At 36.3% G+C, this 23,281-nt stretch overlaps 1 protein-coding gene across 1 annotated transcript in view; it reads right to left on the reverse strand.

Annotated features, from left to right (window-relative positions):
* Nucleotides 1-1,909: 1,909 nt before the first annotated feature.
* TRPA1 (transient receptor potential cation channel subfamily A member 1) overlaps nt 1,910-23,281 on the reverse strand; it is a 36,002-nt gene continuing 14,630 nt past the window's right edge. Inside the window, exons 9-27 of the mRNA XM_065669398.1 lie at nt 23,054-23,153; nt 22,044-22,144; nt 20,589-20,758; nt 20,338-20,502; nt 19,355-19,469; nt 17,941-18,107; nt 17,028-17,121; nt 16,350-16,409; nt 14,920-15,018; nt 14,011-14,081; nt 13,404-13,551; nt 9,397-9,486; nt 9,016-9,185; nt 6,789-6,918; nt 6,479-6,661; nt 5,423-5,491; nt 4,509-4,619; nt 3,889-3,986; nt 1,910-3,005 (exon numbers count right to left, since the gene is read on the reverse strand). Coding sequence (XP_065525470.1) covers nt 2,774-3,005; nt 3,889-3,986; nt 4,509-4,619; nt 5,423-5,491; nt 6,479-6,661; nt 6,789-6,918; nt 9,016-9,185; nt 9,397-9,486; nt 13,404-13,551; nt 14,011-14,081; nt 14,920-15,018; nt 16,350-16,409; nt 17,028-17,121; nt 17,941-18,107; nt 19,355-19,469; nt 20,338-20,502; nt 20,589-20,758; nt 22,044-22,144; nt 23,054-23,153 — 2,373 coding nt within the window. The 3' untranslated portion in view covers nt 1,910-2,773. The remainder of the gene's footprint in view (nt 3,006-3,888; nt 3,987-4,508; nt 4,620-5,422; nt 5,492-6,478; nt 6,662-6,788; nt 6,919-9,015; nt 9,186-9,396; nt 9,487-13,403; nt 13,552-14,010; nt 14,082-14,919; nt 15,019-16,349; nt 16,410-17,027; nt 17,122-17,940; nt 18,108-19,354; nt 19,470-20,337; nt 20,503-20,588; nt 20,759-22,043; nt 22,145-23,053; nt 23,154-23,281) is intronic.

Here is a 23,281-nt window from a genome sequence, read left to right on the forward strand (position 1 = left end):
CCAAGGGTGGCTGAATGAACAGGTGCTATCTACCTCCCAACCACCATAAAATTTTCTTCTACCCTCAATTTGTATAGTCCTGCTGCCACCACAATGGAAATGACCAGTTCTCTGCCAATCCATCCTGATGCAGTAGCCTGATAACACATACCAAACCTAGGAGCGACTACCTAAGCCAATGCATTGGTAGGTTCTAGCGTAGAACCATAGAATAGCTTGGGTTGGAAGGGACTTTCAAACGTCATCTAGTCTAACATCTCTGCGATTAACAGGGACACCATTAACTAGATCAGGTTGCCCAGAACCACATCTATTAAACTACCTACTTGTGTGCAAACTACCCAATAAACAATGTATATTTGGCAATTTTTCATTAAATCTCTAAGTGCATTTACCTTTCAAATGGTGTTATAACACACCGTGGAGTTTGGCAGAAGTGCTAGTACTGCCAAATTCACTTCTGTATGTGATGATGTGCATTGCCTTCTTAAACCTGATCCTACACTGAATTTAGACCCACATTGGACATCCAAGCTGTCCAGTCACACTAATCTGTGGAAGAGCAGTTGCTAAGAATTTTGATAGGCCGTGAACCTGCTACAGCTAAGCCACAGAAAAGAAAATAAACCAAAACCATGCAGGCAAGCTATGCAACAGCATTAGGGTCAGCTTCAGATGTGTAGTGGGAAGGGTGGATATGGTCATCTGTATTTTCCACCATAATGACAGCTGCTAAATGAATGAAAGAAGCAAAGCACAAGGGGGGCAGTGGAGGGAGAGGAGGAAGGAAAATGTTTCTCAAATTGTGAGTTAAATGTTCAGAAAGGCTGAAGAGTTGCCGTGTATAAATGGCTTAGAGTTCTGTCTAATGGGGCTTGAAAGGCTCAATCTTCAAAACTTGAATGCTGACTGCTTTGCTTCTGCTGTAACTGTACTGCTGTTCCTTGTCAATTAAAACTATGCATTTAGGCTCAATTTACTTACTAAAAAATGTTATCGCTCACTGCCATCTAGTGTTAATGGTACAGATTGTCAGGAATTTAAAATTACTTTCCTGCCATTAAAATTAAAAAAAGAAAGTCTACCTTTTTCAAGCTCGGCCTTATCCCCAGAACGTGGACATTCTTGTTTCCATTGACAGAGGGAGCTGCAGATGCACAGTATGTCAGAAGTCCATCCAGTTTATTCACAGGAATAGATGTGAGGTTAGAGGCTACAGTGCAATTTCAATGACTACACTTACCTTCAATTTCACTTTCTTGATCCTGACTCTCCTTACTGGTTCTCTCCCTGACTCACTGCGTCATGCTAGGCTTAGCACTGAAGCTGAATCTACAGCTTTTCCTCCTGCAGCATGAGGGGCAGATACAGCATGCTTTGCAGCACACATTCCCTATCCCCTCGTTGTCAAGAGAAAACGAGACACCATTATGCTTCACTCTCTGTGCAAAGCAGTTCTTTCCACCTGGTTATATGAAAGCGGTGTTACACACCAGACCTCAACAGCAGATGTGGTCCAGAGGCAGACTTCAGGATGGGGCCTCTGGGGCACACAGGAGCATATCTGTGGGCACAGTCATGCAGTGGTGCATTATGTCCATGCCCCCAGTTTGCCATTTGAATGGAGTAGCCAACTCTTTATTTTCTGCCTCAAACTTACTTAACTCACCTATTACAGTCACACTTTTAAGGCACAAGTCTCACTAACACACAGTACATCTTCCTGTGTTTTCTGAATACTGCACAAATTCTTTTCAATGTGCATTACCTTCTTGTGGCTACCTTTTAAATAAATAGGAATCATAATTGTTCTTTACATGAGGAATTAAAGAATGTCTGAATTCAAAAGCAGACCACAGACTGTTACAACCACATATAGTCATAACTAGTTTATTAGCACTGGGTTTGAAACAATTATACTCAGGTACTTAAACACAGCTTAATTCATGTTTATTTGACATATTACTGTATATTACATAATGCACTGAATATCCAGTAAATAAATAATAAAACCAAAGTGCAGATTAAAGTAGCAAGGTCAGTTTTAGGTTATAAGGAATGCCAAAATTACATTAGCAGTATAAGGGCAGCAAGTTATAAAGGACTAATATTTAACATGTCATCTTATCGCTGCTGTATGCATGCTAGTATAAATGATCCCTCTGAGAACTGTGTATAGTTATCTACAGGCGACTGTCCTTCCCTTCCATTACAATTCCATGACCTTTTTATTTCTTACCTTTCAGGCCTGATCCTGCAGTCCTTACTCAGCAAAACTTCCAAGGCAATCTGTCAGGTTAGTTTCTTACTTGTTACTTACTTCTTTCTTTAAGCTATGTAAAGCCCATTGGCTTTCTCAAAACATCTGAATAGTAAATTATTAGAGTTTATATTTCTAAAAATTCAGAAATTCTAAAAATATTTGTAACAGAAAATACTGTAATTAAGTACAGACCTAAGAGTATTAGGACCAAATCCAGAAACAGATCTAGGCAGAAGCCTTGGGAACTGTCAGGACAGCAAGGTTGGCATCTGGTGAGTTAGGCACTTTCCTGATTAGCCAGCCACTTTTAGGATCACAGTTTTGGATGTAGACATCTTAAGTCTCCTTAAATACTGTTTTAAGCACCTGCATCCTTTTTTTTGGATCTGGCCTTTTCTTTATATTTGAATACATGATGTATCACATTAACGTTATGCACAGACAATAAGAGAAAAAAAGTGACCCTAAAGTAAACCAGAATGATAATACAACGTGATATCACAGCCATGTCTAGAAGAAGCTATTGTTCTTTTCTGTGCTTGGGTTGGGCACATTTGTTTTAACAGCTTTTAACACTGTATCCCATTTACTATTCTTGTGTTCTAACTGCCTTTTCCTAAACTTGTGCTGAAACAAATCATTGCTGTCTTCATCCTCAGCCTCTGACACTATCTCCATTTTTTGGATAATTAATTTAATGAGGTCATGTTGCTTTTCCAACAGTGTTGATATATCTTTGAGCCTAAAAAAAATAATAAATAAATAAATAAATAAATAAAAAAGCATATAGCTTACAACAGGCTTTGTCATTTGGTTCCAAAAGACATTTAAATCATTAAAATTACTGATGCAAAAGACTTGCTGAATTCCATGGTTTGCCTACATCTGTAGAGTGTATTTTCACTCCCCTTCAATTCTTGTTGAGTACTTAATCCAAAAAAATACTTAATCAGAATCTATGCAGCAAGAAATATTTAATAGATTAAAGGAAAAAAAAAGGGGGGGGGATAAAAAGAGAGAGAAAAAAGAACAGGAGAGAATGAGACAGAGTGAGAAAGAATAGATTTCCCCAGCTTTTCTGAAGCTATTCTTAATGGATATACTGGTAAGATGAATAAGAAAAGTAAGTACAGAGAATTCCTTCCCCTTCAAAACAGATGATCTGTGCAAAGATGAACCAGGACACCAATCCATTTTTGGGGAAACAATCTGAGGCAGATTTACCATCGGACCAGTGGAAAGATTGTGCGTAATTGCAAACCAATTGGAATTACATCAATTGTGAGTTTAAAACAACCCTTGAAAACCTCCATACACAAACTCTTAATTCTGAAATGAAAATGCATTTTCCACATTACTTCATTTACTTTAATGAACAAACAAGCCTGTCATCTTTCTCTGCCATGGGATAAAAATATTTCTCTACCACACAAGTATTTTGAAGGTAAATACATTGCAGAATACAAAATACTAAGTTACCATAGTGAGAAAGCTTACTTAAGGACACCAGATACACTGAATGTTACTTTTTAGGTACAGTATGGTTCCTTTAGAACACTTTTAAAAATAGCACTATATTTGTAATCTTGTTTATTTTTACAGCAGTAGAATAATACAATGAATACCTGTATTTCTGCTTCAGAACTTCCAGTTCTAATGTTGTATCAGTGCTCTGTGCATCTGTGGTAGAGTCCTCACACCCAAAGCAATACTGGAACACACTCTAAACAAAACATGGAACCAAACTGAAATCAGACAATGTAGTCTGACAATAAATGAAAAATCCCAAATAAGTGAATGGTTAACAGTCTCCACACAGTGTTAAAGTCAAAAAGAGTTTCAGTTATGAAGTTATTTTTTGTATATTAAACATTTGTTTTACAAAATTTGTTTAATCAGAAAATTTGTCTACCAACAGCTGAAATCAAAAGTAAGCAAATAAAAGAAGAAATGCCCAAAGGAAGTAACTCTGGTTTTTGTCTCAATAACTTCGGTAGCTTTTCTTGCTTAATAAAGTCACATATCACTGAGAATTCAAACACTAATTATATCTGAATAAGTTAGGATGCTCTAAAACTGATTTGTCATTTTCACTGACGATAGTTAAGGCCTTATCATGATTTCACTGATGTCAGTTAATGATTGAGACTTATTAAGGCGAAGTTCCTAGCAATCTGTGCACAAAGTTAAGTCAATTTGATCACATTTTAGTAAGAATTCTTTATTCTAAAATTCACCACCTTACCATAAATCCACAGTATCTTGGTCTGTTAGGATATACAGTAATTGATTCCTGGTCCACCCGACTTAAGAACCAGAATGGCAGCTTCTTCTCTAAGTTGGTGTGAAGATTAACCTAAACGTATTTTTGCATTTAAAATATGTTCTCTTAAGATAAAGACATATTATCACGTGAAAATAACCATCACGCCATTATATTCAAATCACTATTATTAGATGTCAAGTCTCAAGAGTATCTATGCTGCTGCATAATACTGCAACAGTCCAGCTCAGACACTAAAATCATCTAGTCATAGCAGTACTGATTATCTTAACAGAATTGATTATTATACATAGATGTGCACTCTTATAACTAAACTGGTTTCAAAACTGACCTAACTTCAGTGCAATGGCCCAAATAGCTCCTTAGTACACTGTGGGTCACAGTATAGAATTACAGGGCAGTAACAGTCAAGACAAAATGCCTATTATAGTCACAGGTTTTAAGACCAAATCATAATGGGAGAGTAATCTTTCTCTCTTTAATTGTGCTATATCCTTTTACTAGATTAGGACAGAGTCAGTATAGATTAAGATGCCAGTGGAATGTCTGCGAGAAAAGTCCTCCCTTGGGTAGAAACAAGTATGTTACACATGAGTGCTTGTTTAGGAGATGCCACCAATTTGGTACAGAAATATGGATCATATGCATTTACAAGAACAGGCTGTATAGTAGAAGCCTATTGCAGACAACCATAATTCTGTCAAACATACAGAACATTAATAGTAATGATTTCATAGTCCTATCTGAAATTGCAAGACAACATCCTTCCTGAGCACTCTGATGGCAAAGGAATATAAATCAATTAATTAAATAAGTGGTGTTCTAACAATGATATCTACTTCTCATAGTTAGTACTTCTGTGGTATGCTGCTTACCTGCATTGCAATCCTTTTGAGTGCAGCATATTTCTGTACTTCAGCTATGTCCCCAACAGCCAAACCAATCTAAAAATGCCAAGAAAGATACAATTATCTATTTTTATTGTAGTCTGTGATTTCAATTGTAATTATCTATTTTTATTGTAGTCTGTGATTTCAATTGTATTTCTTATTCATATTTAAATCCAAAATGACTCTAAAGTTAAATTTATTTTGTTTCACTTGAATTTGGAAACACAACCCTTATGTGCTTATTTAGGAAATCCATATCGAGAAACGTAGAAAGCTTTTTAATGCCAACTATCCATCTTCCAGTAAGGCACTAAGGAGCTACTTCAAAGATTTGTTTAGAATAACATCTCTTTTTTTGATTCTTCACTATTGCTGTTACATAAAAAATTTGTTGACCTCTTCATTGGATAGAATTGTGGCAGCAATAAACAACTTAACTTAAAAAATTGAATTGTTTGATTTTTGTTGCTGAGCTCATATATAAACTTGATTGCCTAAAAAACCCCCCCAAAACTGATGTTGAATGGAACATGGCTGAAAATGTATTACATATTTTCCCCCTTCATCTCCATTACCAGGTTTTCTGATTCTTTTTGTCCAGGTCAAGCTTCTTAGTTAGCTTTAATACTACTGCTGACTATTGTTTTGTGTTCAGTAAAGATCTAGAGTTTGGCTTCTTAATAAAAGATATATTGTTAGTTCTAGGTTATAATTCAGCAAGAGACTGAACAAAAATCACTGTTCCCTAATTTTATCAAGACCTCATAATAATACATTGCTGCTCCAATTCGAATTCCATCATGGTTACTACCTAAAGATATGCAACATAACCCTGCAACGATTAACTGTGGGAAAATAGAACAGTAAACTGGAGGGAAAAGGAGTCCAGGGAAAGGCAACTTTTTAATATGTTACTGAAAATATCAATTTGTTACATTGTAAATGAATGTCACCAATCAGCACTAAACTAATTCTATATGCTAAAACTGTGTATAAACCTGCGTTTAACCACTTCTATATATTAATAAATAGTTTACTTACTAGCAAGTTCATAAGAAGGATTGGAATAAGCAAGGTAAATATAATGAGAACTGTGTAACTCAGGAAAGGATATGGCAATTCACTGCTTAGTAATGGATCGAGGAATGCATCATGGTAATTAATGTCTCCCAGCATCATTGCAAATGTCTTCATTACAGAAAGCAGAGGTGTGCTATATGTTTGCTGCAAAAAGAAATACCAAAATCAAGAAAAAACATGGACTGATGAAATCTGTAAATAACCTCTTGAGATTCTTTAGTAAAAAATAGTATTTATAATAATAAAAAATTAATTATGCCATTTAACTAACCTGTGAACCCAAAAGGACAAAGAAACTTAGTCCAAAGGCCAATATCAGGAAAAAGAAAACGACAGCAATCCGTATCAACGTCCTCAAAATTTCCCAGAACATCACAACATAGATGCCATAGTTTTCAAATCTAGATGATAAGTAAACAGAAAAGATACAGAATCATAGAATTGTTTAGGTTGGACAAGACCTTTAATACCATTGAGTCCAACCATTAATCTGGCATTCCAGATAGTTTAGTCCACCACTAAACCATTAAATACTGCAGGTAGAATCCCTTACAGTTACTTAAAGCAATAAGAAATGCCATTTTTCATGTGTTAAAAGAGACATTTTGCCTCTCTGAGACAGTCTGAGATGGTACAAATGTCTTGCACTTTCATATGCAAAACAATGCAAGTGGTCTTATTTACAGTAAGCCTAAACCACATAATCTTATATTTTAATGCACCAGAGCAGTAGTTCTTCAAGATAATATTTTTTGTGGGCAACATGTACTCTCTCTATAGCCACAGACAGTGCAATATTCTACAACTGTTGCACTTGGAATACCAACATTAGAAAATTATCCCATTTTTTTCTGCTGCTTTTTGAAGCAAATTAGCAACCAGAACAAAGGACAATTGTCACCATGACCTATCTACCAGCCACATGCCTGATATAAAAAGATTATTTTTTTTATGGCACTACTAAGTATGGAAAATGAGCAAACAAAAAGAAACATATTTCTCAGGAAGAGAGGGGGGAGCAGTATAATTTTAAGACATCGGTGTTTCCAACAACAGTCTGTCATCTGGCAAACTCTCCCACTCTTGGCTTACACGAAAACTGTATCTCAGAACATGAATTTTCATAAAGCAGATTAAGCTACTTTTTCCCCCAAACCTGAACTTGGGAATTTATGTCCTCTGCTAGATTTTGGGACCAGATGATTGGTTTTTCTACAACAGTAGCCACTGAGAAAATAACCCCACAGGATTTTCCCCCTGAAATATTATGTGCAAGGCTAGAAAGATCAATCTGGAAGTAAAGCAAACCTAATATTGTCCTATTTATCAGGTACTTATTAGGCAAAAGCCATTGAAGTCAATGGAGCTACAGGCTGCTTTGAGAAGAGATGGCCTGAATGAGTTAGAAAAATGATGTGTATTACTGCTATACGAACGAAGAACAAGCAGGCCAGGGAACCATTTCACCTAGCAGAAGAAGGGTTGTTGGTCAATCATGAATTTATTTTTTACTATTTAGGTTCAACACCCTTTTTGCCCACAGCACACAGCAGGGAGGACATGCCCATTCATTAGTCATCTAAGGTCAGGCATGTGTAGGACAAGGTTTGCCAGCTGAGGCAGTATCATGAAGATTCTCACTCTGACATTAACCGTTTACAAAACTTGTCCTTAAACATTCCAACTACAGTAAAATGATCCTGAAATTTATCAGCAAATGTCATGTTTGTCTGCCAGACCTCACGGGGGTGATTAGTACATACATACACTAAGAATCAGAAGAGCGTATATGCACTGTTGTCACATACTGTCATCCTTATTTTCTGAACAGCTCTAAATCAGCGGTTTTTTGCTGATCAGTCACACCTCATCTTTGTGCAAGGCAGTTATGCTCAGGAACAAAGACATTTAATTTATTAGTCTTAAGCCCCACACACAATTTTTCTCTCCACCCAGCTCTCCTGTGGTCTATAACTCTTGGACACTATTGTACCAGTGACAGCGTCAAGATCTTTAGCAATAAATAGACCTTGTGTCAACTAAAGAAATAATTTCCTCCTTTGTAATTCTTTTAATGGACAATATGGTGTAGAAAATTAGGGTGTGCCATTTAATCCATGAAATGATAAAGGAATTTACCTTCCCCCAGGTATTACAAAAACAGACTTCCTTTGGCCTCTTGTTATTCACTTCCTTTTTTTTAAAAAGACATATGTGGTGGCTTTGCTTAAATAATTAAAATAATTCTTCTTGTTCCTTCAGTTGCCAAAATACATGCTATTATTCTCTATATGTAAACCACTGAAAACTACTTTACAGTGTTGTAGATTAAAAAATTTCCTATGGTAATTAAAAAATTCCTAACCTGGAAACTTGTAAAGGTTGAAAAAAACCCCATAAAATATATGGCTATCACACTCAATCATTCATTGTTTAGGGTATGCAAAATATCTGAAAATATTTGAAGTATTTTATTGTAAAGTGTTAGTAACTTTTACCGTTGAAGGTAAAGCAAGAAGTTCATCCAGGACAAATATACAGCAATTGCTCCACATTCCCACTGCAAATGAGCTGGTGTATTAATAAATAAAGATGACACAAAAATTATGCTTGTCGTATAAATTGTCCAGTCCAGTAGATTGGAGTAATCCAACAAATATTTTAATTTCTAGGATTTAAGAGAGATAGACAGATACATATTTACAAGTCATGCACCATTAAACAACTGAAATCACTACACTATTCAAATCCTCGTCTCCATTTTAATCTTTTATAAATTGGTATTTCCCTTTTTAAAAGGGAAAAAAAAGGATTTCAATATCACACAAACTGCTATGCACACAAACTGTCTGATTAATGCTATTTCTCTATGTATTTACCTGCTGAATCAGCTGAAATATTTCTTTGCATATTCCCAGTAAACTCATAATTAAAACTAAACACATACACACCCGTGTGAAGTATGAGTTCTGAAACAAAAATCAGAGAACAAAACAAATTAGAAATTATTAAATTAATGCTTTTTTCAGATCTACCTACTACATAAACATTACATTTCTTAGGTTACTTCATATAAACTTATTACTACCTAAAGTTGGTTTTACTAATAGTTATTGTGAAATCCATGTATATTGTATTTAAATAATTCAAACTAAGTATGAAAGTTTCAGCATTTCCATGATAAATAGCTTCTGCACATTCCATTACAATTGCTAGGTCATTAGGACATTGTCTCCTCCAGTGCATGACATTTCATAAACACTGCTGTACATGACATTTCATATAAACTGCTGTTGCTGTAGTCGCTCAGCCAGCACCTTCATGGATCCTGTTCAGTTCACCACTTCTCTACCAGCTGGCACCATTACTCAGTGAGAGACAGGACACTCACTTCCAACTAGACAGACTAGGGACAACATAGGCCCCTTCTGGAAGCTACTGGGAGAACTGGCTACCCTGGATTTGGATAACACTGAGGTTCTCAATGACTTCTTTGCCTCGGGCTTCACTGGCAAGGGCTCTGACCACACCACCCAAGTCTTGGAAGGCAGACCCTAGGCCCACTGTAGGAGAGGATCTGATTCAAGACCATCTTAAGAACCTGCATGAACACAAGTCCATGGGACCTGATGAAATCCATCCGCGGGTCCTGAAGGAGCTGGCGAATGAAGTTGCTAAGCCACTGGCCATCATGTTTGAAAAATCATGGCAGTAGGGTGAAGTTCCCAACGACTGGAAAAAGGGAAATATAACCCCCATTTTCAAGAAGGGGAAAATGGATGACCCAGGGAATTACAGACCAGTCAGTCTCACCTCTGTGCCTGGCAAAATCTTGGAGCAGATTCTCCTGGAAGGCATGCTAAGGCGCATGAAAAACAAGAAGGTGCTTGGTGACAGCCAGCATGACTTCATTAAGGGGAAATCCTGCCTGACCAATTTGGTGGCCTTCTATGATGGGGCTACAGAACTGATAGACAGAGGTAGAGCAGTTGATGGACTACCTGGACTTGTGCAAAGCGTTCGACACTGTCCCACGTGACATCCTTATCTCTAAATTGGAGAGACATCAATTTGGTGGATGGACCACTCGGTGGATAAAGAACTGGCTGGATGGCCGCACGCAAAGAGTTGTGGTCAATGGCTCAGTGTCCGGCTGGAGACCGGTAACGAGTGGTGTCCCTCAGGGATTGGTGTTGGGACCGGTCTTGTTCAACATCTTCATCACTGACATGGACAGTGGGATTGAGCAAGTTTGCCGATGACACCAAGCTGTGTGGTTCGGTTGATAAGCTGGAGGGAAGGGATGCCATCCAGAGGGACCTTGACATGCTTGTAAAGTGGGTTGATGCCAACCTTATGAAGTTTAACCATGACAAGTGCAAGGTCCTACACCTGGGTCGGAGCAATCCCAGGCACAGCTACAGGTTGGGCAGAGAAGAGCTTCAGAGCAGCCCTGCAGAGAAGGACTTGGGAGTGTCAGTCGATGAGAAAATGAACATAAGCTGGCTTCAGCGTGTGCTCGCAGCCCTGAAAGCCAACCATACCGAGCTGTATCAAAAGGAGCGTGACCAGCAGGTCGAAGGAGGTGATTCTGTCCCTCTACTCGGCTCTCGTGAGACCTCACTTGGAGTATTGTGTGCAGTTCTGGTGTCCTCAACATAAAATGGACATGGAACTGTTGGAACAAGTCCAGAGGAGGGCCACGAGGATGATCAGGGGACTGGACCACCTTCCGTATGAAGATAGGCTGAGAAAGTTGGGACTGTTCAGCCTGGAGAAGAGAAGGCTGCGTGGAGACCTCATAGCAGCCTTCCAGAATCTAAGGGGGGCTACAGGGATGCTAGAGAGGGACTCTTCACTAGGGACTATAGTAATAGGATAAGGGGTAATGGGTTAAAACTTAAATAGGGCAAGTTTAGATTGGATATAAGGAAGAAGTTCTTTACTGCCAGGGTGGTGAGGCACTGGAATGGGTTGCCCAGGGCAGTTGTGAATGCTCCATCCCTGGCAGTGTTCAAGGCCAGTTTGGACAGAGCCTTGTGTGGGATGGTTTAGTGTGAGGTGTCCCTGCCCATGGCAGGGGGGTTGGAACTAGATGATCTTAAGGCCCTTTCCAACGCTAACTATACTATGATTCTAACTATTCTTGCATTCAGTCTTGGATGATTTGAGGACCTGGGTCTGTCTGAGTCATTCCTCTGTATTCTGTAGGCAGCTGCTGTCATTCTCCCGTCATCCACCAGGAAGATGATATATTGGAGACGAATTCTTTCAATTTTACTAGTTCTGGTTTACAAATATTTGAGAATTCCACAGGTACTGGGATGGGCGTGTGATTTTTTTCAGATATCAGGGTATCCTCATGAATCTTCTATATCCCTTGAGTTTATTTTATTTCATATTTCTACTAGCATATCCTTTTTGAGTTCTTATTTCACTTCTATGTCTTTTATCTCCCAAAAGAACTGCATTTAGTAATAAAAATCACGATTTTGAAATTAATCCTTTGAAGAGTTTGCCACACAAGACCTTGTCTCCATTAAGACCAGCATGTTACCATTTCAGGGCTAATGACACAGGTGCCTCTTCTCAGAATACATACTTCATGCCACGGAGATAGAGCTCTGACTCTCCTGTGCTTCAGATGAACACAGGAGTGTAATGCTATGTATGAGTTTTACTCACAGGTTCAATAAACAGCAGAACTTGCAGTTCCTTCTCTGGAAGTCTAGTAAAATGTTCAGCTTTGGGACAATACAGTCTTCTTAAAAAAGAGAATACTGCTTAGTTTAACTGCAGGAAGGAAACCTTATGAAAAAAGGACATCCACTAGTCATACCATACATTTCTTTTCTCAAAGCCCATTCTCCTGTAGTGGTGGAACTGACAAGTCGACCTTTTTTGGTTCACTATGCTGTCCCAGTTATTCCAGTTCCAGCTTCTGAAAAAAAGTTTGAGCTTTGTCTCTCAGCAGCCCCAAAGTATATATGGAGGGCAGTTTTATCCTGAGACAGGGTTCATCCTTGTTTGCTTTCCTTAAGACCCCAACTAAAGCGTCATTTCCGCCCTATGCATATCATGAACAAGATCAATATTCATAAATTACTAGAGCCACACTTACCACAGTGCGACTTTGCTACTTAAGCAAGTTTTTCACTTTGAGATACTGTAATTCCAAAATGTGGGTATACCACTGACTTTCTGGCATAACACAATTTTTTCTATTTTTATTCTTTTACATTTATGAACAGGGATGATAGAAAACAACCATTATACTTAAAAGCCTTTCAGAGAGTTTTCCATCCATGTATGACTGATTTCTGCTGTCACATTTGTCACTACTGTTGTACATGAGGTACCTATATACAGACTAGCAGAAATTGTTCTGTCTTAGCCTCATACTTTATGAGCTTAGTGAAGAAAAATAGTGGGCCTGCAAGGGAAAGTAATACATAATATGGGCAAAGAAAGATACATTTGAATACTCAAAAGCACTTTACTAATGACTGCTCTTTCTAGGTCAAATTTTAAATGTGCAATATCCAGTTATTTGGGTTGAAAATTAAATGGACATAGGAAACTAAAAAATCCACTGGATTCTGTCATTTCAAAATTAGAGCACATGTTAATCCCTTTTCTTCCACATTACAGAAAGATTCATGTTAGGGAAGACACTGAAGTAACCATGTACCAGATGAAAAATTTTCAGAAAAGACTAAAAATAAGAAATAAGAATTGAAAATTACCCACAGAAGTTGCCACTTATAAAGACATCAGTTCTATTCCTTAGAGTTGCTAAATCATAATTCTAGAAATTATTTAAATAATCATACCTTTTTGCAACAAAAGTTCTAACCATATTGTAGCTAGCAAGGAAACTCAGTACCTCGTATTCTAATGGTCTTGCTTCATAGATATCTGTTCCATTCAAAGGTCTTCCTGGCTGTATGTGAGTGACCAGAAGAGTCAGTGGGATGAGACCGAGAGAATATATGCCTAAATTCATTAGATGTGCTCGAAACCCATAGGCCATCCTTGAAAGTGAGAACATTAAAGTTACAACACTTTATAAGTTTAGAAGACCATGCATTCAAATGTAACAGCCAACAATGTTTTCAAGATGAAGAAATAACGTCCTTTTGTGATGAATGTGTTTATTGAGCTTTACGTGGACAGAACTGTATTTGCCTTCCTGAAATACTGTTCCTTTCTTTTTAAGTCATCAATTCTCCTATATATTTTTGTAATAAAGTGGAAACACCAATAGTCGTTATCTTTGCTGTAAATATGAAAGAATCATTCCTAAATGTTAAGCTACATTTTATATTATAGTCATCAGCATATTCTAATTATGCTCATGAGAGTTGATAGGGAAAAGATAATTCATTTCAGTTAACGCTACAGATATGTGCATCTTAGTAAACAACTTCCAGGCACAATGACTTTCATTCTGACATGCAACATGATATTTACATACATTAAAATACACCTACCATTTCATAAGCAAATATTCTTTACACACAGGATGACTGAGCAGCTCCATGCGATTGTGACGCACCATGGCCTACAAAAGAAGAAAGCAGAGGGATCAAGCTTATCTCATCTAGCTAGCTAAGTAAAAGTCCTTACAAAACTGGGTAAGTCACCTTCTTTCCTTGAATATTAGCCTAATGAAAATTAAAATGTCTGTAAGATATTGCAAAGTTTGTTTGTTTATGCACACTGGCTCCAAGCTATTACTATTTTGCCTTCTCTGTCTGCTGAGGCATCCAGCTTCTTTCCTGCTGCTCTGTTAGTTTATTTAGAGCTTCAAAAAGTTGTACAGACTATTGCCAACTATAACTCTGAGATTACCCAGGTTTTCTAGTTACATTTAATGAGAAAATATCTATTTATTATTAGACAGTATACCAAGTCTAATTGCTAACAGGAAGCCCAAAAAGTAATCAAATTAAGCCAGAAATTATGTACTGTAAACATTCTCTGACAAAGCATGAGAGGACAGACTGGCTATGTTTGTTTTAAGCACAGAAAGTATTTTGCAATTAGCATGTGAAAAAACAAGTATTATCAGGTTTTTCAGTGCTTACATTCCAGTAGATGTTCACTACAATGACTGGAGTATGGTTTTGTTTGATGTATTATTACCTGCATGTACAGCATGTTCTCTTGAAACATTCACAGTTGTTTAAATAAACTAGGAATTTTTATCTAAACCTAAAAGAAATGTTATTTTTAACTTAGACTGTATGAACTTTTGCCCATATTTCATTCCAATATACTTTAAACATACAGAGTTATGAGCTTTAGAGAAGAAATATTATTATGAAAAACTCAAACCTCTTGATTTTATCTAGAGCATGAAATCATGGAATTATGTCAGAGTAAAATACAGAACTTACATTTAAAGTGGTAAGTGGTTCATAGAAAATGTCTTCATCATCCTTTAGTTTCTTGTTAAGTGTCAAGGGACACTGAAGATATCGGAAGTTATATTCAATCTGAATAATAAACACACCAGCATTTAAATGAAACTGATCATCTCAGACGGAGCTAATATGTTTAATTTTAGAAAGGTTATCCTTGAGAAACAAAAAAGTCATATTGAGTCAAAGTAATTAGAACATTGATGTATACTGATTGCTAGTTAGTTTGCCAGTGAGCACATGCCATCAAGATACACATCTGTGACTGTAAGATGATGAAACACCCATTTTGAATTGTAAAATAACAAGTTCTCCTTAAATTATTAGTTTAAAAAGGTCATTCTCATAACTGCAATTTGTTTTAATGCCGACTTTGAAGAAAAGCTTGTATTTTAAAATTATGACTTTGATAACACAATATAAAGAATATGAAGAGTAGTAGAAAATTTGCATGTTTTCTGTTACTAATGCAGACACAATTCAATATAATCATTGATAAGGCTGACAATATGGTTTCAAAGGTAACATAGCTGTAGAGTGAAAGCAATCTACTAAGGATTTTAATCAAAAATTTACAAAAAAGAGAAACATGACTGAATTGTTGATGACAATTGTACTACTTATGATAGACATGCTTTTGATATGCATAAATAAATCTTATGTCTTCTACCAATCACTGTTATTTTGAAGTATCCACAACCTCTGATACTCAGCTTGACTGCAAAAATTAACACAGCAAAGATAAAGACTACAGACTGCTCAAGCTTAATGTTGTACTTGCTAAAATGCATAAGCATGAAGATTACAGAAATTGAACTTCAAAGCCGTTTACAGACTAGAAGACAAATTTAGATCAGTCACATGTGTTTTCTGTTAAGATCTGTTAATGTACAAGTGTGCCTCTTCATATGAACTTGCTTCCCAAACTTTCAAGTAAAAAATGTGTTAATTTCAGTGTCACAGAGGCAATAAAGAGAATTAAATCAGTGGCTTGCTGAGAATCAAAAAGAGACTCATAGCTGAAGATTGCTAATACCCAAGGAAGTTATTTTTAAAAGTTATCCTAATACTGAGGAGGTTTTTTGCCAAATATATATTAAAAGCACAGATTCAAATACAGTTATTGGTGAATAACTTCTGAATTATTCATAAATCAAGTTAAAAAATGGACTGATTTCAACTTACCAAGTACAGAACTATAGCTGCAACAACAGAAAATATTGGTTTAACCGGACTTTTAATCTAGTCCAGTATTAGTAGCTAAAAGCCAAGCTGATGATTTTCAAACTTTATTATTATCATTCAGATAATTCACCACTGCTAACATGCAGCCAGGCATACTGTGGCATATTCCAACCTAAGACCATAAAACATACTGTCTTCATGAATTTTTGTCATCCACTTACATAGAAGTCTCGACTTGTCTTTTCCTCTGAAGACTCAATTATGCAGTTGTCCAAAACCAGCTTTGCAGATGAACAGAAAAGTGAATTAAGGTGATATAGATAATGTTCGTAAGAAAGAATATATTTCTACCTGAAGAAAATGACCTTCAAATACAGCAATCAAATACACAGAAGTGATGATTCAGTCAGATTTTATGGTGTATGTTTTGAAGACATAAATGTCCATGTAGGAGTTAAATAATGAAACTATGACGTTTACAAGACTACATGCTACTTTACAAGTGTCAAATGTGAAGTTTTTATTAATATATACATACCAAGTCACTTGCTATTTTAATAAAAAGTATTTCTGTAGCATCATGTAACAGCTCAGAAAGTAAAAATATCTCAAATCATTTTGAACCCAGTTATCTTCTGACTTTCATTAGTTCTATACTACTTTCACATTCTTATAACTCTACGGACCTCAGGAAACTGAGAACTTTCCTAATATTAAAGAAATTAAACTGAACAAACTGAAATTGTCAGTAAAATAGAGTTAAATCAACTTGTGAATTTATAGTGTTTCTATTTTACAATAATACTTATGAGTGAGGACAGCATTAAAAAACAATGGCAAGTGATGCAATGTAACTAAGGGGGTTTTGTGTAGTACTCCAATATGTGCAGAAAACTTACTTTAAATGAATCAGGAAGATACTCAACCATTTCTAGCAAAGGACACTTATTGGCACTAGAATAGTGAGAGAATGTCACAACAGCTTCTTCCCATCTGCAAAAATGAGTTAAGATAATGGAAAATGAATTAGTTGCTTCTCTTTCAATTCATTTACTTCTAGAGTATTTGACTTTTATTTATGACATTATCTTGCAAATCACAATACATAACAAGTTTGCGTACCATTAGTTGAAAAATCAGTCGTTTGGGGAGTAATTGTGTAACATTCTGGATGCTTCTCTAAGAATGATTAATATTTAATTCTGTTATTAGTTAAACAGAGATGTTTCAACTATGCTAAGACCTTCTAAATATATGAAACTTGAACTAAAGCTGGAATCTTGGATTATAAAATTAGGTGAGTAATAACAAATAAAGTAAAATACTGGCAGTGTTCCTGCAACTGTTACCAAGAGATGTGATCATTAGGCAATGGTGCAACACTTTTATTCCTGAAGTGGGGCTATTTTTAAAAGTATTTGCAACATTTAAACCAACAATTTTGGTATCACATGTACTCACATTTTCATTAAAATTTTATGTATTGAAGCATTTTGTGAAGGGCCGAATTTATGTATGTAAGAGAGAAGACACAGGAAAGATTATTTATTTATTTACAACTTCTATATATTGGGTTTGTTTGTTTTTTTTTTTAACAGATTATGAATACTCAGTCTAATATGAAAAACAACATGCCACATATCTGATGTCCATTACAATTACGCCATTTTTTATTTGCTCTCACTAGAACACTATATAGTCTCTGGAGTTTCAAAATATGTACTTATTAAACTACAGGTCTTCAGAAATTAATCTCTGTTAAAAACAAAATAAAACAACGGAAATTCAGAAAGCATTTTCTGGGTATCTTACCTTTTGTGCAAAATTACAGCAGACACTACATCTTTTCTCCTGTTGTGTATTGCTTCATGGAAAAAAGAAGCTAGTGCTTTGTTGAACAGAATTTTTGCACCATAGTCCAGAAGTAACCTTACTGCTTTTGCGTGTCCTTCTCTTGCAGCCAGGTGCAAAGCTGTGTTCTGCACAGGAAAGTAGTACAGTAATGCATCAATGAGAATCATTTAAAAAAATAAAGTATGTATTTCAGTCCTTTCCCACACTGAAAAGCCACATAATGTTCTCAGTTGCGAGTTCTGAATACCTTTACTAGCAACATTAAAAAGTAGAATATCGTTACAGAAATTCTGACAGAGATTATAGACAAGTTCTTTATGCTACATCTACATATACAGCACTGCTAAATCTGAAGAAGAAACTCAGCTGTGGGTAAGAAAAGCCAATTCATTAATATCTTTTAGTTCTATAACTAACAAACTGCAAGTCATAGGTAAAAAATCATGTCATCTACAGATAGAGAACACCAACATTTGAAAATCAAGAAGAGAAGCATCCAGCTATATCCAGATGTGCTCATACAATCAAATCTGCAAGCACAGTTTTATAAGGGCAACATTTTTTTTTTTCCTTTGGTATTTTTATAAAAGTAAGGCAATGAGTGTTTTAGGAATCAAGTCCCACTGAAGCTGACTTTTGAAAGCATTCCCAGATTTTTCTGAAGGAATTTAAGAACTAAGCATTGGCTTCTCATTAACTTCCTAGCGAGAGTTGTTCCTAATCTAATAAGTCTAAATGTTTCCAACACTGATTCCCAGAGAAATTAACAGCACTTTCTATGTTGGAAACTGAACAGTTCCTTAAAATGATCCCCCTATGTTTTCTGATATAGAACTGTCAGGCAGGTCCATAGAAGAGGTCTCCAATCCAGGAAATGGATTCTGTCGACCCAAAGACACTGCATTTGTCTAGACTTTCCAAGAGCTGTATCTGTTGGACATCACTGTGCAGAACAGATGGATTTCAAGCAATCTGTTCAAACAAGCTATAGCTGATACTGGACTTTTTTTTCTAAATCTGTATAAGCTCTTCAAATTTATGTTACCAACATTTGTACTAGATTGTTAAAATACTCTTGTATTGTAAAGCAGGCAAGAGGGATGTGTCTAGCATTCTCAGTATCTTACGTTTTCCATTAGGCTATCTGCTTTGTCTTTTGACTCCCATTTCTAACAACTGAATAACAATTTCAGCAATTATATATTAATCTAAGCAATAAGCTTTAACAGTAGTGAAACAGATAGACTTCAAATATGTCAGAGGAAATATTACACATGCAATGCACAGTGGAAAACTACTAAGAGCACACCACTGACGTTTGCTCTAGAAGTAACAGCAGACAAGAAACAAATAATTCCATGTGAAAACATACCCCTTCCTCATCCACTCTGTCAGTACACTTCACATTAGTATCCAAAATGATCTGCATTGTGCGAGTGTATCCTCCGAAGGCAGCATGGTGCAGGGCTGTCCAGCCTTTATAATCACTTATATGTGGCAGTATAAAATTATAAATTATAAAAGGAAAACTTTTTATCAATTTTAAGTAAATGTAAATGCTTCCTAAATGAAGCCTAAATACATACATATATACATATGTACATAAGTACATATACACACAATCATCTCTTCCCTTCTAAGGTGTACAAGTCCAGCTAAGAACACTGGGCAAATAAAGGGTTTGACAGTAGTCCATCTAGTGAGACCTCTGCAGTCACAAGCAATGCATGCAATGCATATATGACAGGCCTGTTAGATAAAGTATTTTCTCAGAATGCTTAGGCCCCTAGATCCAAGTTGGAGCTGCAGTGTACCTGGAAGCACAGGACTTACAAGCTGAAGTTCTAGACTGTACCTTTGAAACAGGACTCTAAATTTTTGGTACCTGGCTTTACAGGTATGACCCTGGAAGCTTTTGCGGAGCTGCCAATGATCTGAGGACCACTGATCTGAAATCAGGACTTGGAGTGCAAGACAAGTTACTTGTGATACCCCTATTCAGGCCTGTAAGTGAAGCTGATGTGATAATATTTCCAAACTAGTATTTTTTCCATCAAAAGGTTCAATATTCTTCTCAGTTTGATTTAAAGAAACCTCAGTTTCCCTAGCAGTAGAAGCCTCGCTTTATAGCTAGCCATGATTCTGTGTGTCAGGCTTAAGCAAGGCACAATAAGCTTAGTTTTATAAATTATTTTATAAATATGCTCTTATATTGTATATTTATATTTCTGTGTACTAATATATTAAATATTTCTATATATTGCATTTATATTTATATAACTTCCCAGCAAATGGACATAAAATATAGGGTCATGATTCTTTTTTGCCTTAATGAATAGAAATTAGTATACTTACCAGAGAAAAAGGGCCCCTCTCTTCAGAAGAAACTGAACTACCTTCTCATGACCATTCTGGGCTGCCAAATGAAGAGGAGTCATCCCTTTCTTATCACCTTCATTCAAAAGTCTTGTGTCTTTCATATCTCTTATAAGTCGCTGACATGTATTGATGCGCCCATAGCTTTGAAAGATAAACAGAGAAATTAATGTAAAAAAATATAGAGGAAAAAATGGCATTGATTCCATTGCCTAGACTGCAGTACTAACCTGGCAGCAAAGTGTAATGGTGACTTCTTGTCTCTGCTCTTAGAGTAGATGGAAACGTTGAGGCTGAGTAAATTATTTACAGAGAGAGCCACACCTTGTCTGCATGCATAATGCAATGGAGTGCATCCTTCGTTATCTTCATCCACTACAAGATTTTTAATGTGTTCCATCTGTTAACCCCCCAAAAACCCCAAAAGCACAGAATTATATAACTTATGCTGCACAGCTTCTAATAGCTTGTAACAATAGCAGCAATACTTAAAAGTGGTATCTAAAAAAACAGAAATAAACTTTAGGAAAAGTAGATTTAGCAACAATGAGCATTTAATGTCTGTGATTTGTGGGTCACCATTTTTTCAAACAACTACTCTTTGAAGAACACAGCAGTTTGCCACTTTGCAGCCCTCACTGCAACCCATCCACAGGACAAGTGTAATGCAGGAGATTCTTCTTTACTGCCATTCAACCATAATACTCAATGCTGTCAGCAAAAGTCTTGTACAGAATGCAAGGGTAGTCTGTAGTGTGTGTTCAGTAGCAAAACTTCTGGCTGTCAAAAACCATCAGTTCATTGGTTTACAGTGTAATTTTATTTCCCACATTTCTCTTATCCTAATTTCCTTGGTTTTGCTCCATACCTTGTATAACACTATCCTATGTATAGCCTTTCTTAAAGCAACTAAGAATCTCTGCCGCAAGTTTGCTCCACTCCTTTGTCTGAATTTTTAGTATGATCAATAATTGGAAAGTCAATGCAGACAACAGAATTGTCACTCTGGTTTAAAACTAATTCTCTACATCTGCTGAAAGGGGAGGTTAAATCTTTTCTGCATTACTAATCAAAGTTGTTTACAGATTTCAGCAGATGTTGTACGATCAGTTATACTTGATCCATATTTAAAAGGTTGTTTCTGGAGATCTGGAGGCTAGCAAATTTATTCTTTCAAGTGAGGTTCAGCTCTAGCAATGTGAGTGTTTTACCTCAGCACAGCCAAATACAAATCCATGTTTGAAATCCTTTCTAAAACTAAATCCAAGATTTCATTACAGCCCAGTCTACAGAAAGCTCCTGCAGAACATGCTGTAAACTATTTCAGTCCTAGAGCTTGACTGAATACTAGTGAGCACATCCCCCAGCTTTACTGCATGCAAGCTGGGAAAATACAAGTGAGAAGTTCTATATTTTATTGCCTACCTCTTGAGCTATTCAATCCCCAACAGCAAAATAATCTATAGGATTGTTATTCCTTTGCCTGGCAATAAGAAAACTGTATTATTGGCTTTGAAATGTTTTCATGAGAGATACGTACCTCTGCAAACTATTTTCTGTGACACTGGGCAACTTAAAAAACACCACAAACTTTTACAAACACTCCAAAAGAAACCGTAGTTGCTTTTTGTCTTTACATTTTCTAGTAAAGGTAGCAGAAAGAGATAAAATGATGCTTACTGTACCTGCAGAAATTTCTCATTTAGATGCTGTAATCCTCCAGGCTGCAATACCGTCAAATGCAAGAAATTCCGACCAAGATGATCTTTTAATGATACATTTGCTCCTAGATAAATATGGAAATCAATACCAGCAACTTCAAAACTGCTGGCTTCTGACACTAACTGATGACATTTAAGACAAAGGAACAAATGTTGAGCAAATGTGTTTATAAATCTATGAAGTAACAATTATTCAAGCCAACATTATAACATATAATTTCATTTAAACACACCCCACACTGACACGAGATTTCATAGTTATCTCATGTGTATATACATTTTGTATTTTACTGTAGAACTAAGATTTATGTGCGGCCCTTGCATTCAGAGATATTGAGCACCCACAAACCACAAGGCAATTTAAAGATGCAGATGACCACGTTTTCTAATCTTTTAAAGTTGTAATCCTGTTACAGCTTCAAAACTCATTACAAGGCTTATAAACAAATCAGTTTTATCACTATTAACAAGAGAAAAATATAGGAACAACAACTAGCTTCCACCAGAAGTATAGTCATTGAAAGACAGCTCAAGCATTCTCAAGGTGACTGTGATTATATAAAACCATAGGTAATGCTTGAAATATGCACTTTAACATTTAAAGATTGATTGTTGCTATAAAACATGACTATATATGGTGTATTTATTCCACAGTTCTGCTTACTTTGTGAACTGCTAAGGAATGCAGAGATGGAGTGCCAGTGCCATCTCTACCTTGACATATGGAGAAGCATGACATATGGCATACATATTTTTCTACAGCCTGTACACTCTGTATTAAAAAAAGGTGAAATCATCACACTAATTCTTCCTTTATCTCAGCGGATACCAGCACTGTGCAGCTGTTTAGCTCAGCTGCTCCTGGACTGTATGCTGAAGTACTGAACTGAAATTGAGAGGAAAGTTAGACACAGTTTTAACATGTATGAACCCCGCTCAAAGGAAGTGTATTGTATGTGTATATTCCCTTTTACCTTTTGAGAGCAGTAAATTCACAATTTTCCATGACGCACAGGAAGTGGCCAACAGAAGTGGGGACCGACCTTCTATGTCAACACTATCAATATTAGCCCCCTGCAATAAAAAATTTCAAGTTTATCGCAACTCATGATCTGTTGTTAGGATGCCTTTCCATACATTTAAACACTCAAAATATATAATTCTAACTTGAAAATACTGGGATTGAAGCTCTGGAAAAATAC

The sequence above is a fragment of the Lathamus discolor genome, chromosome 2, assembly GCF_037157495.1.
Source record: "Lathamus discolor isolate bLatDis1 chromosome 2, bLatDis1.hap1, whole genome shotgun sequence".
Taxonomy (NCBI): domain Eukaryota; kingdom Metazoa; phylum Chordata; class Aves; order Psittaciformes; family Psittacidae; genus Lathamus; species Lathamus discolor.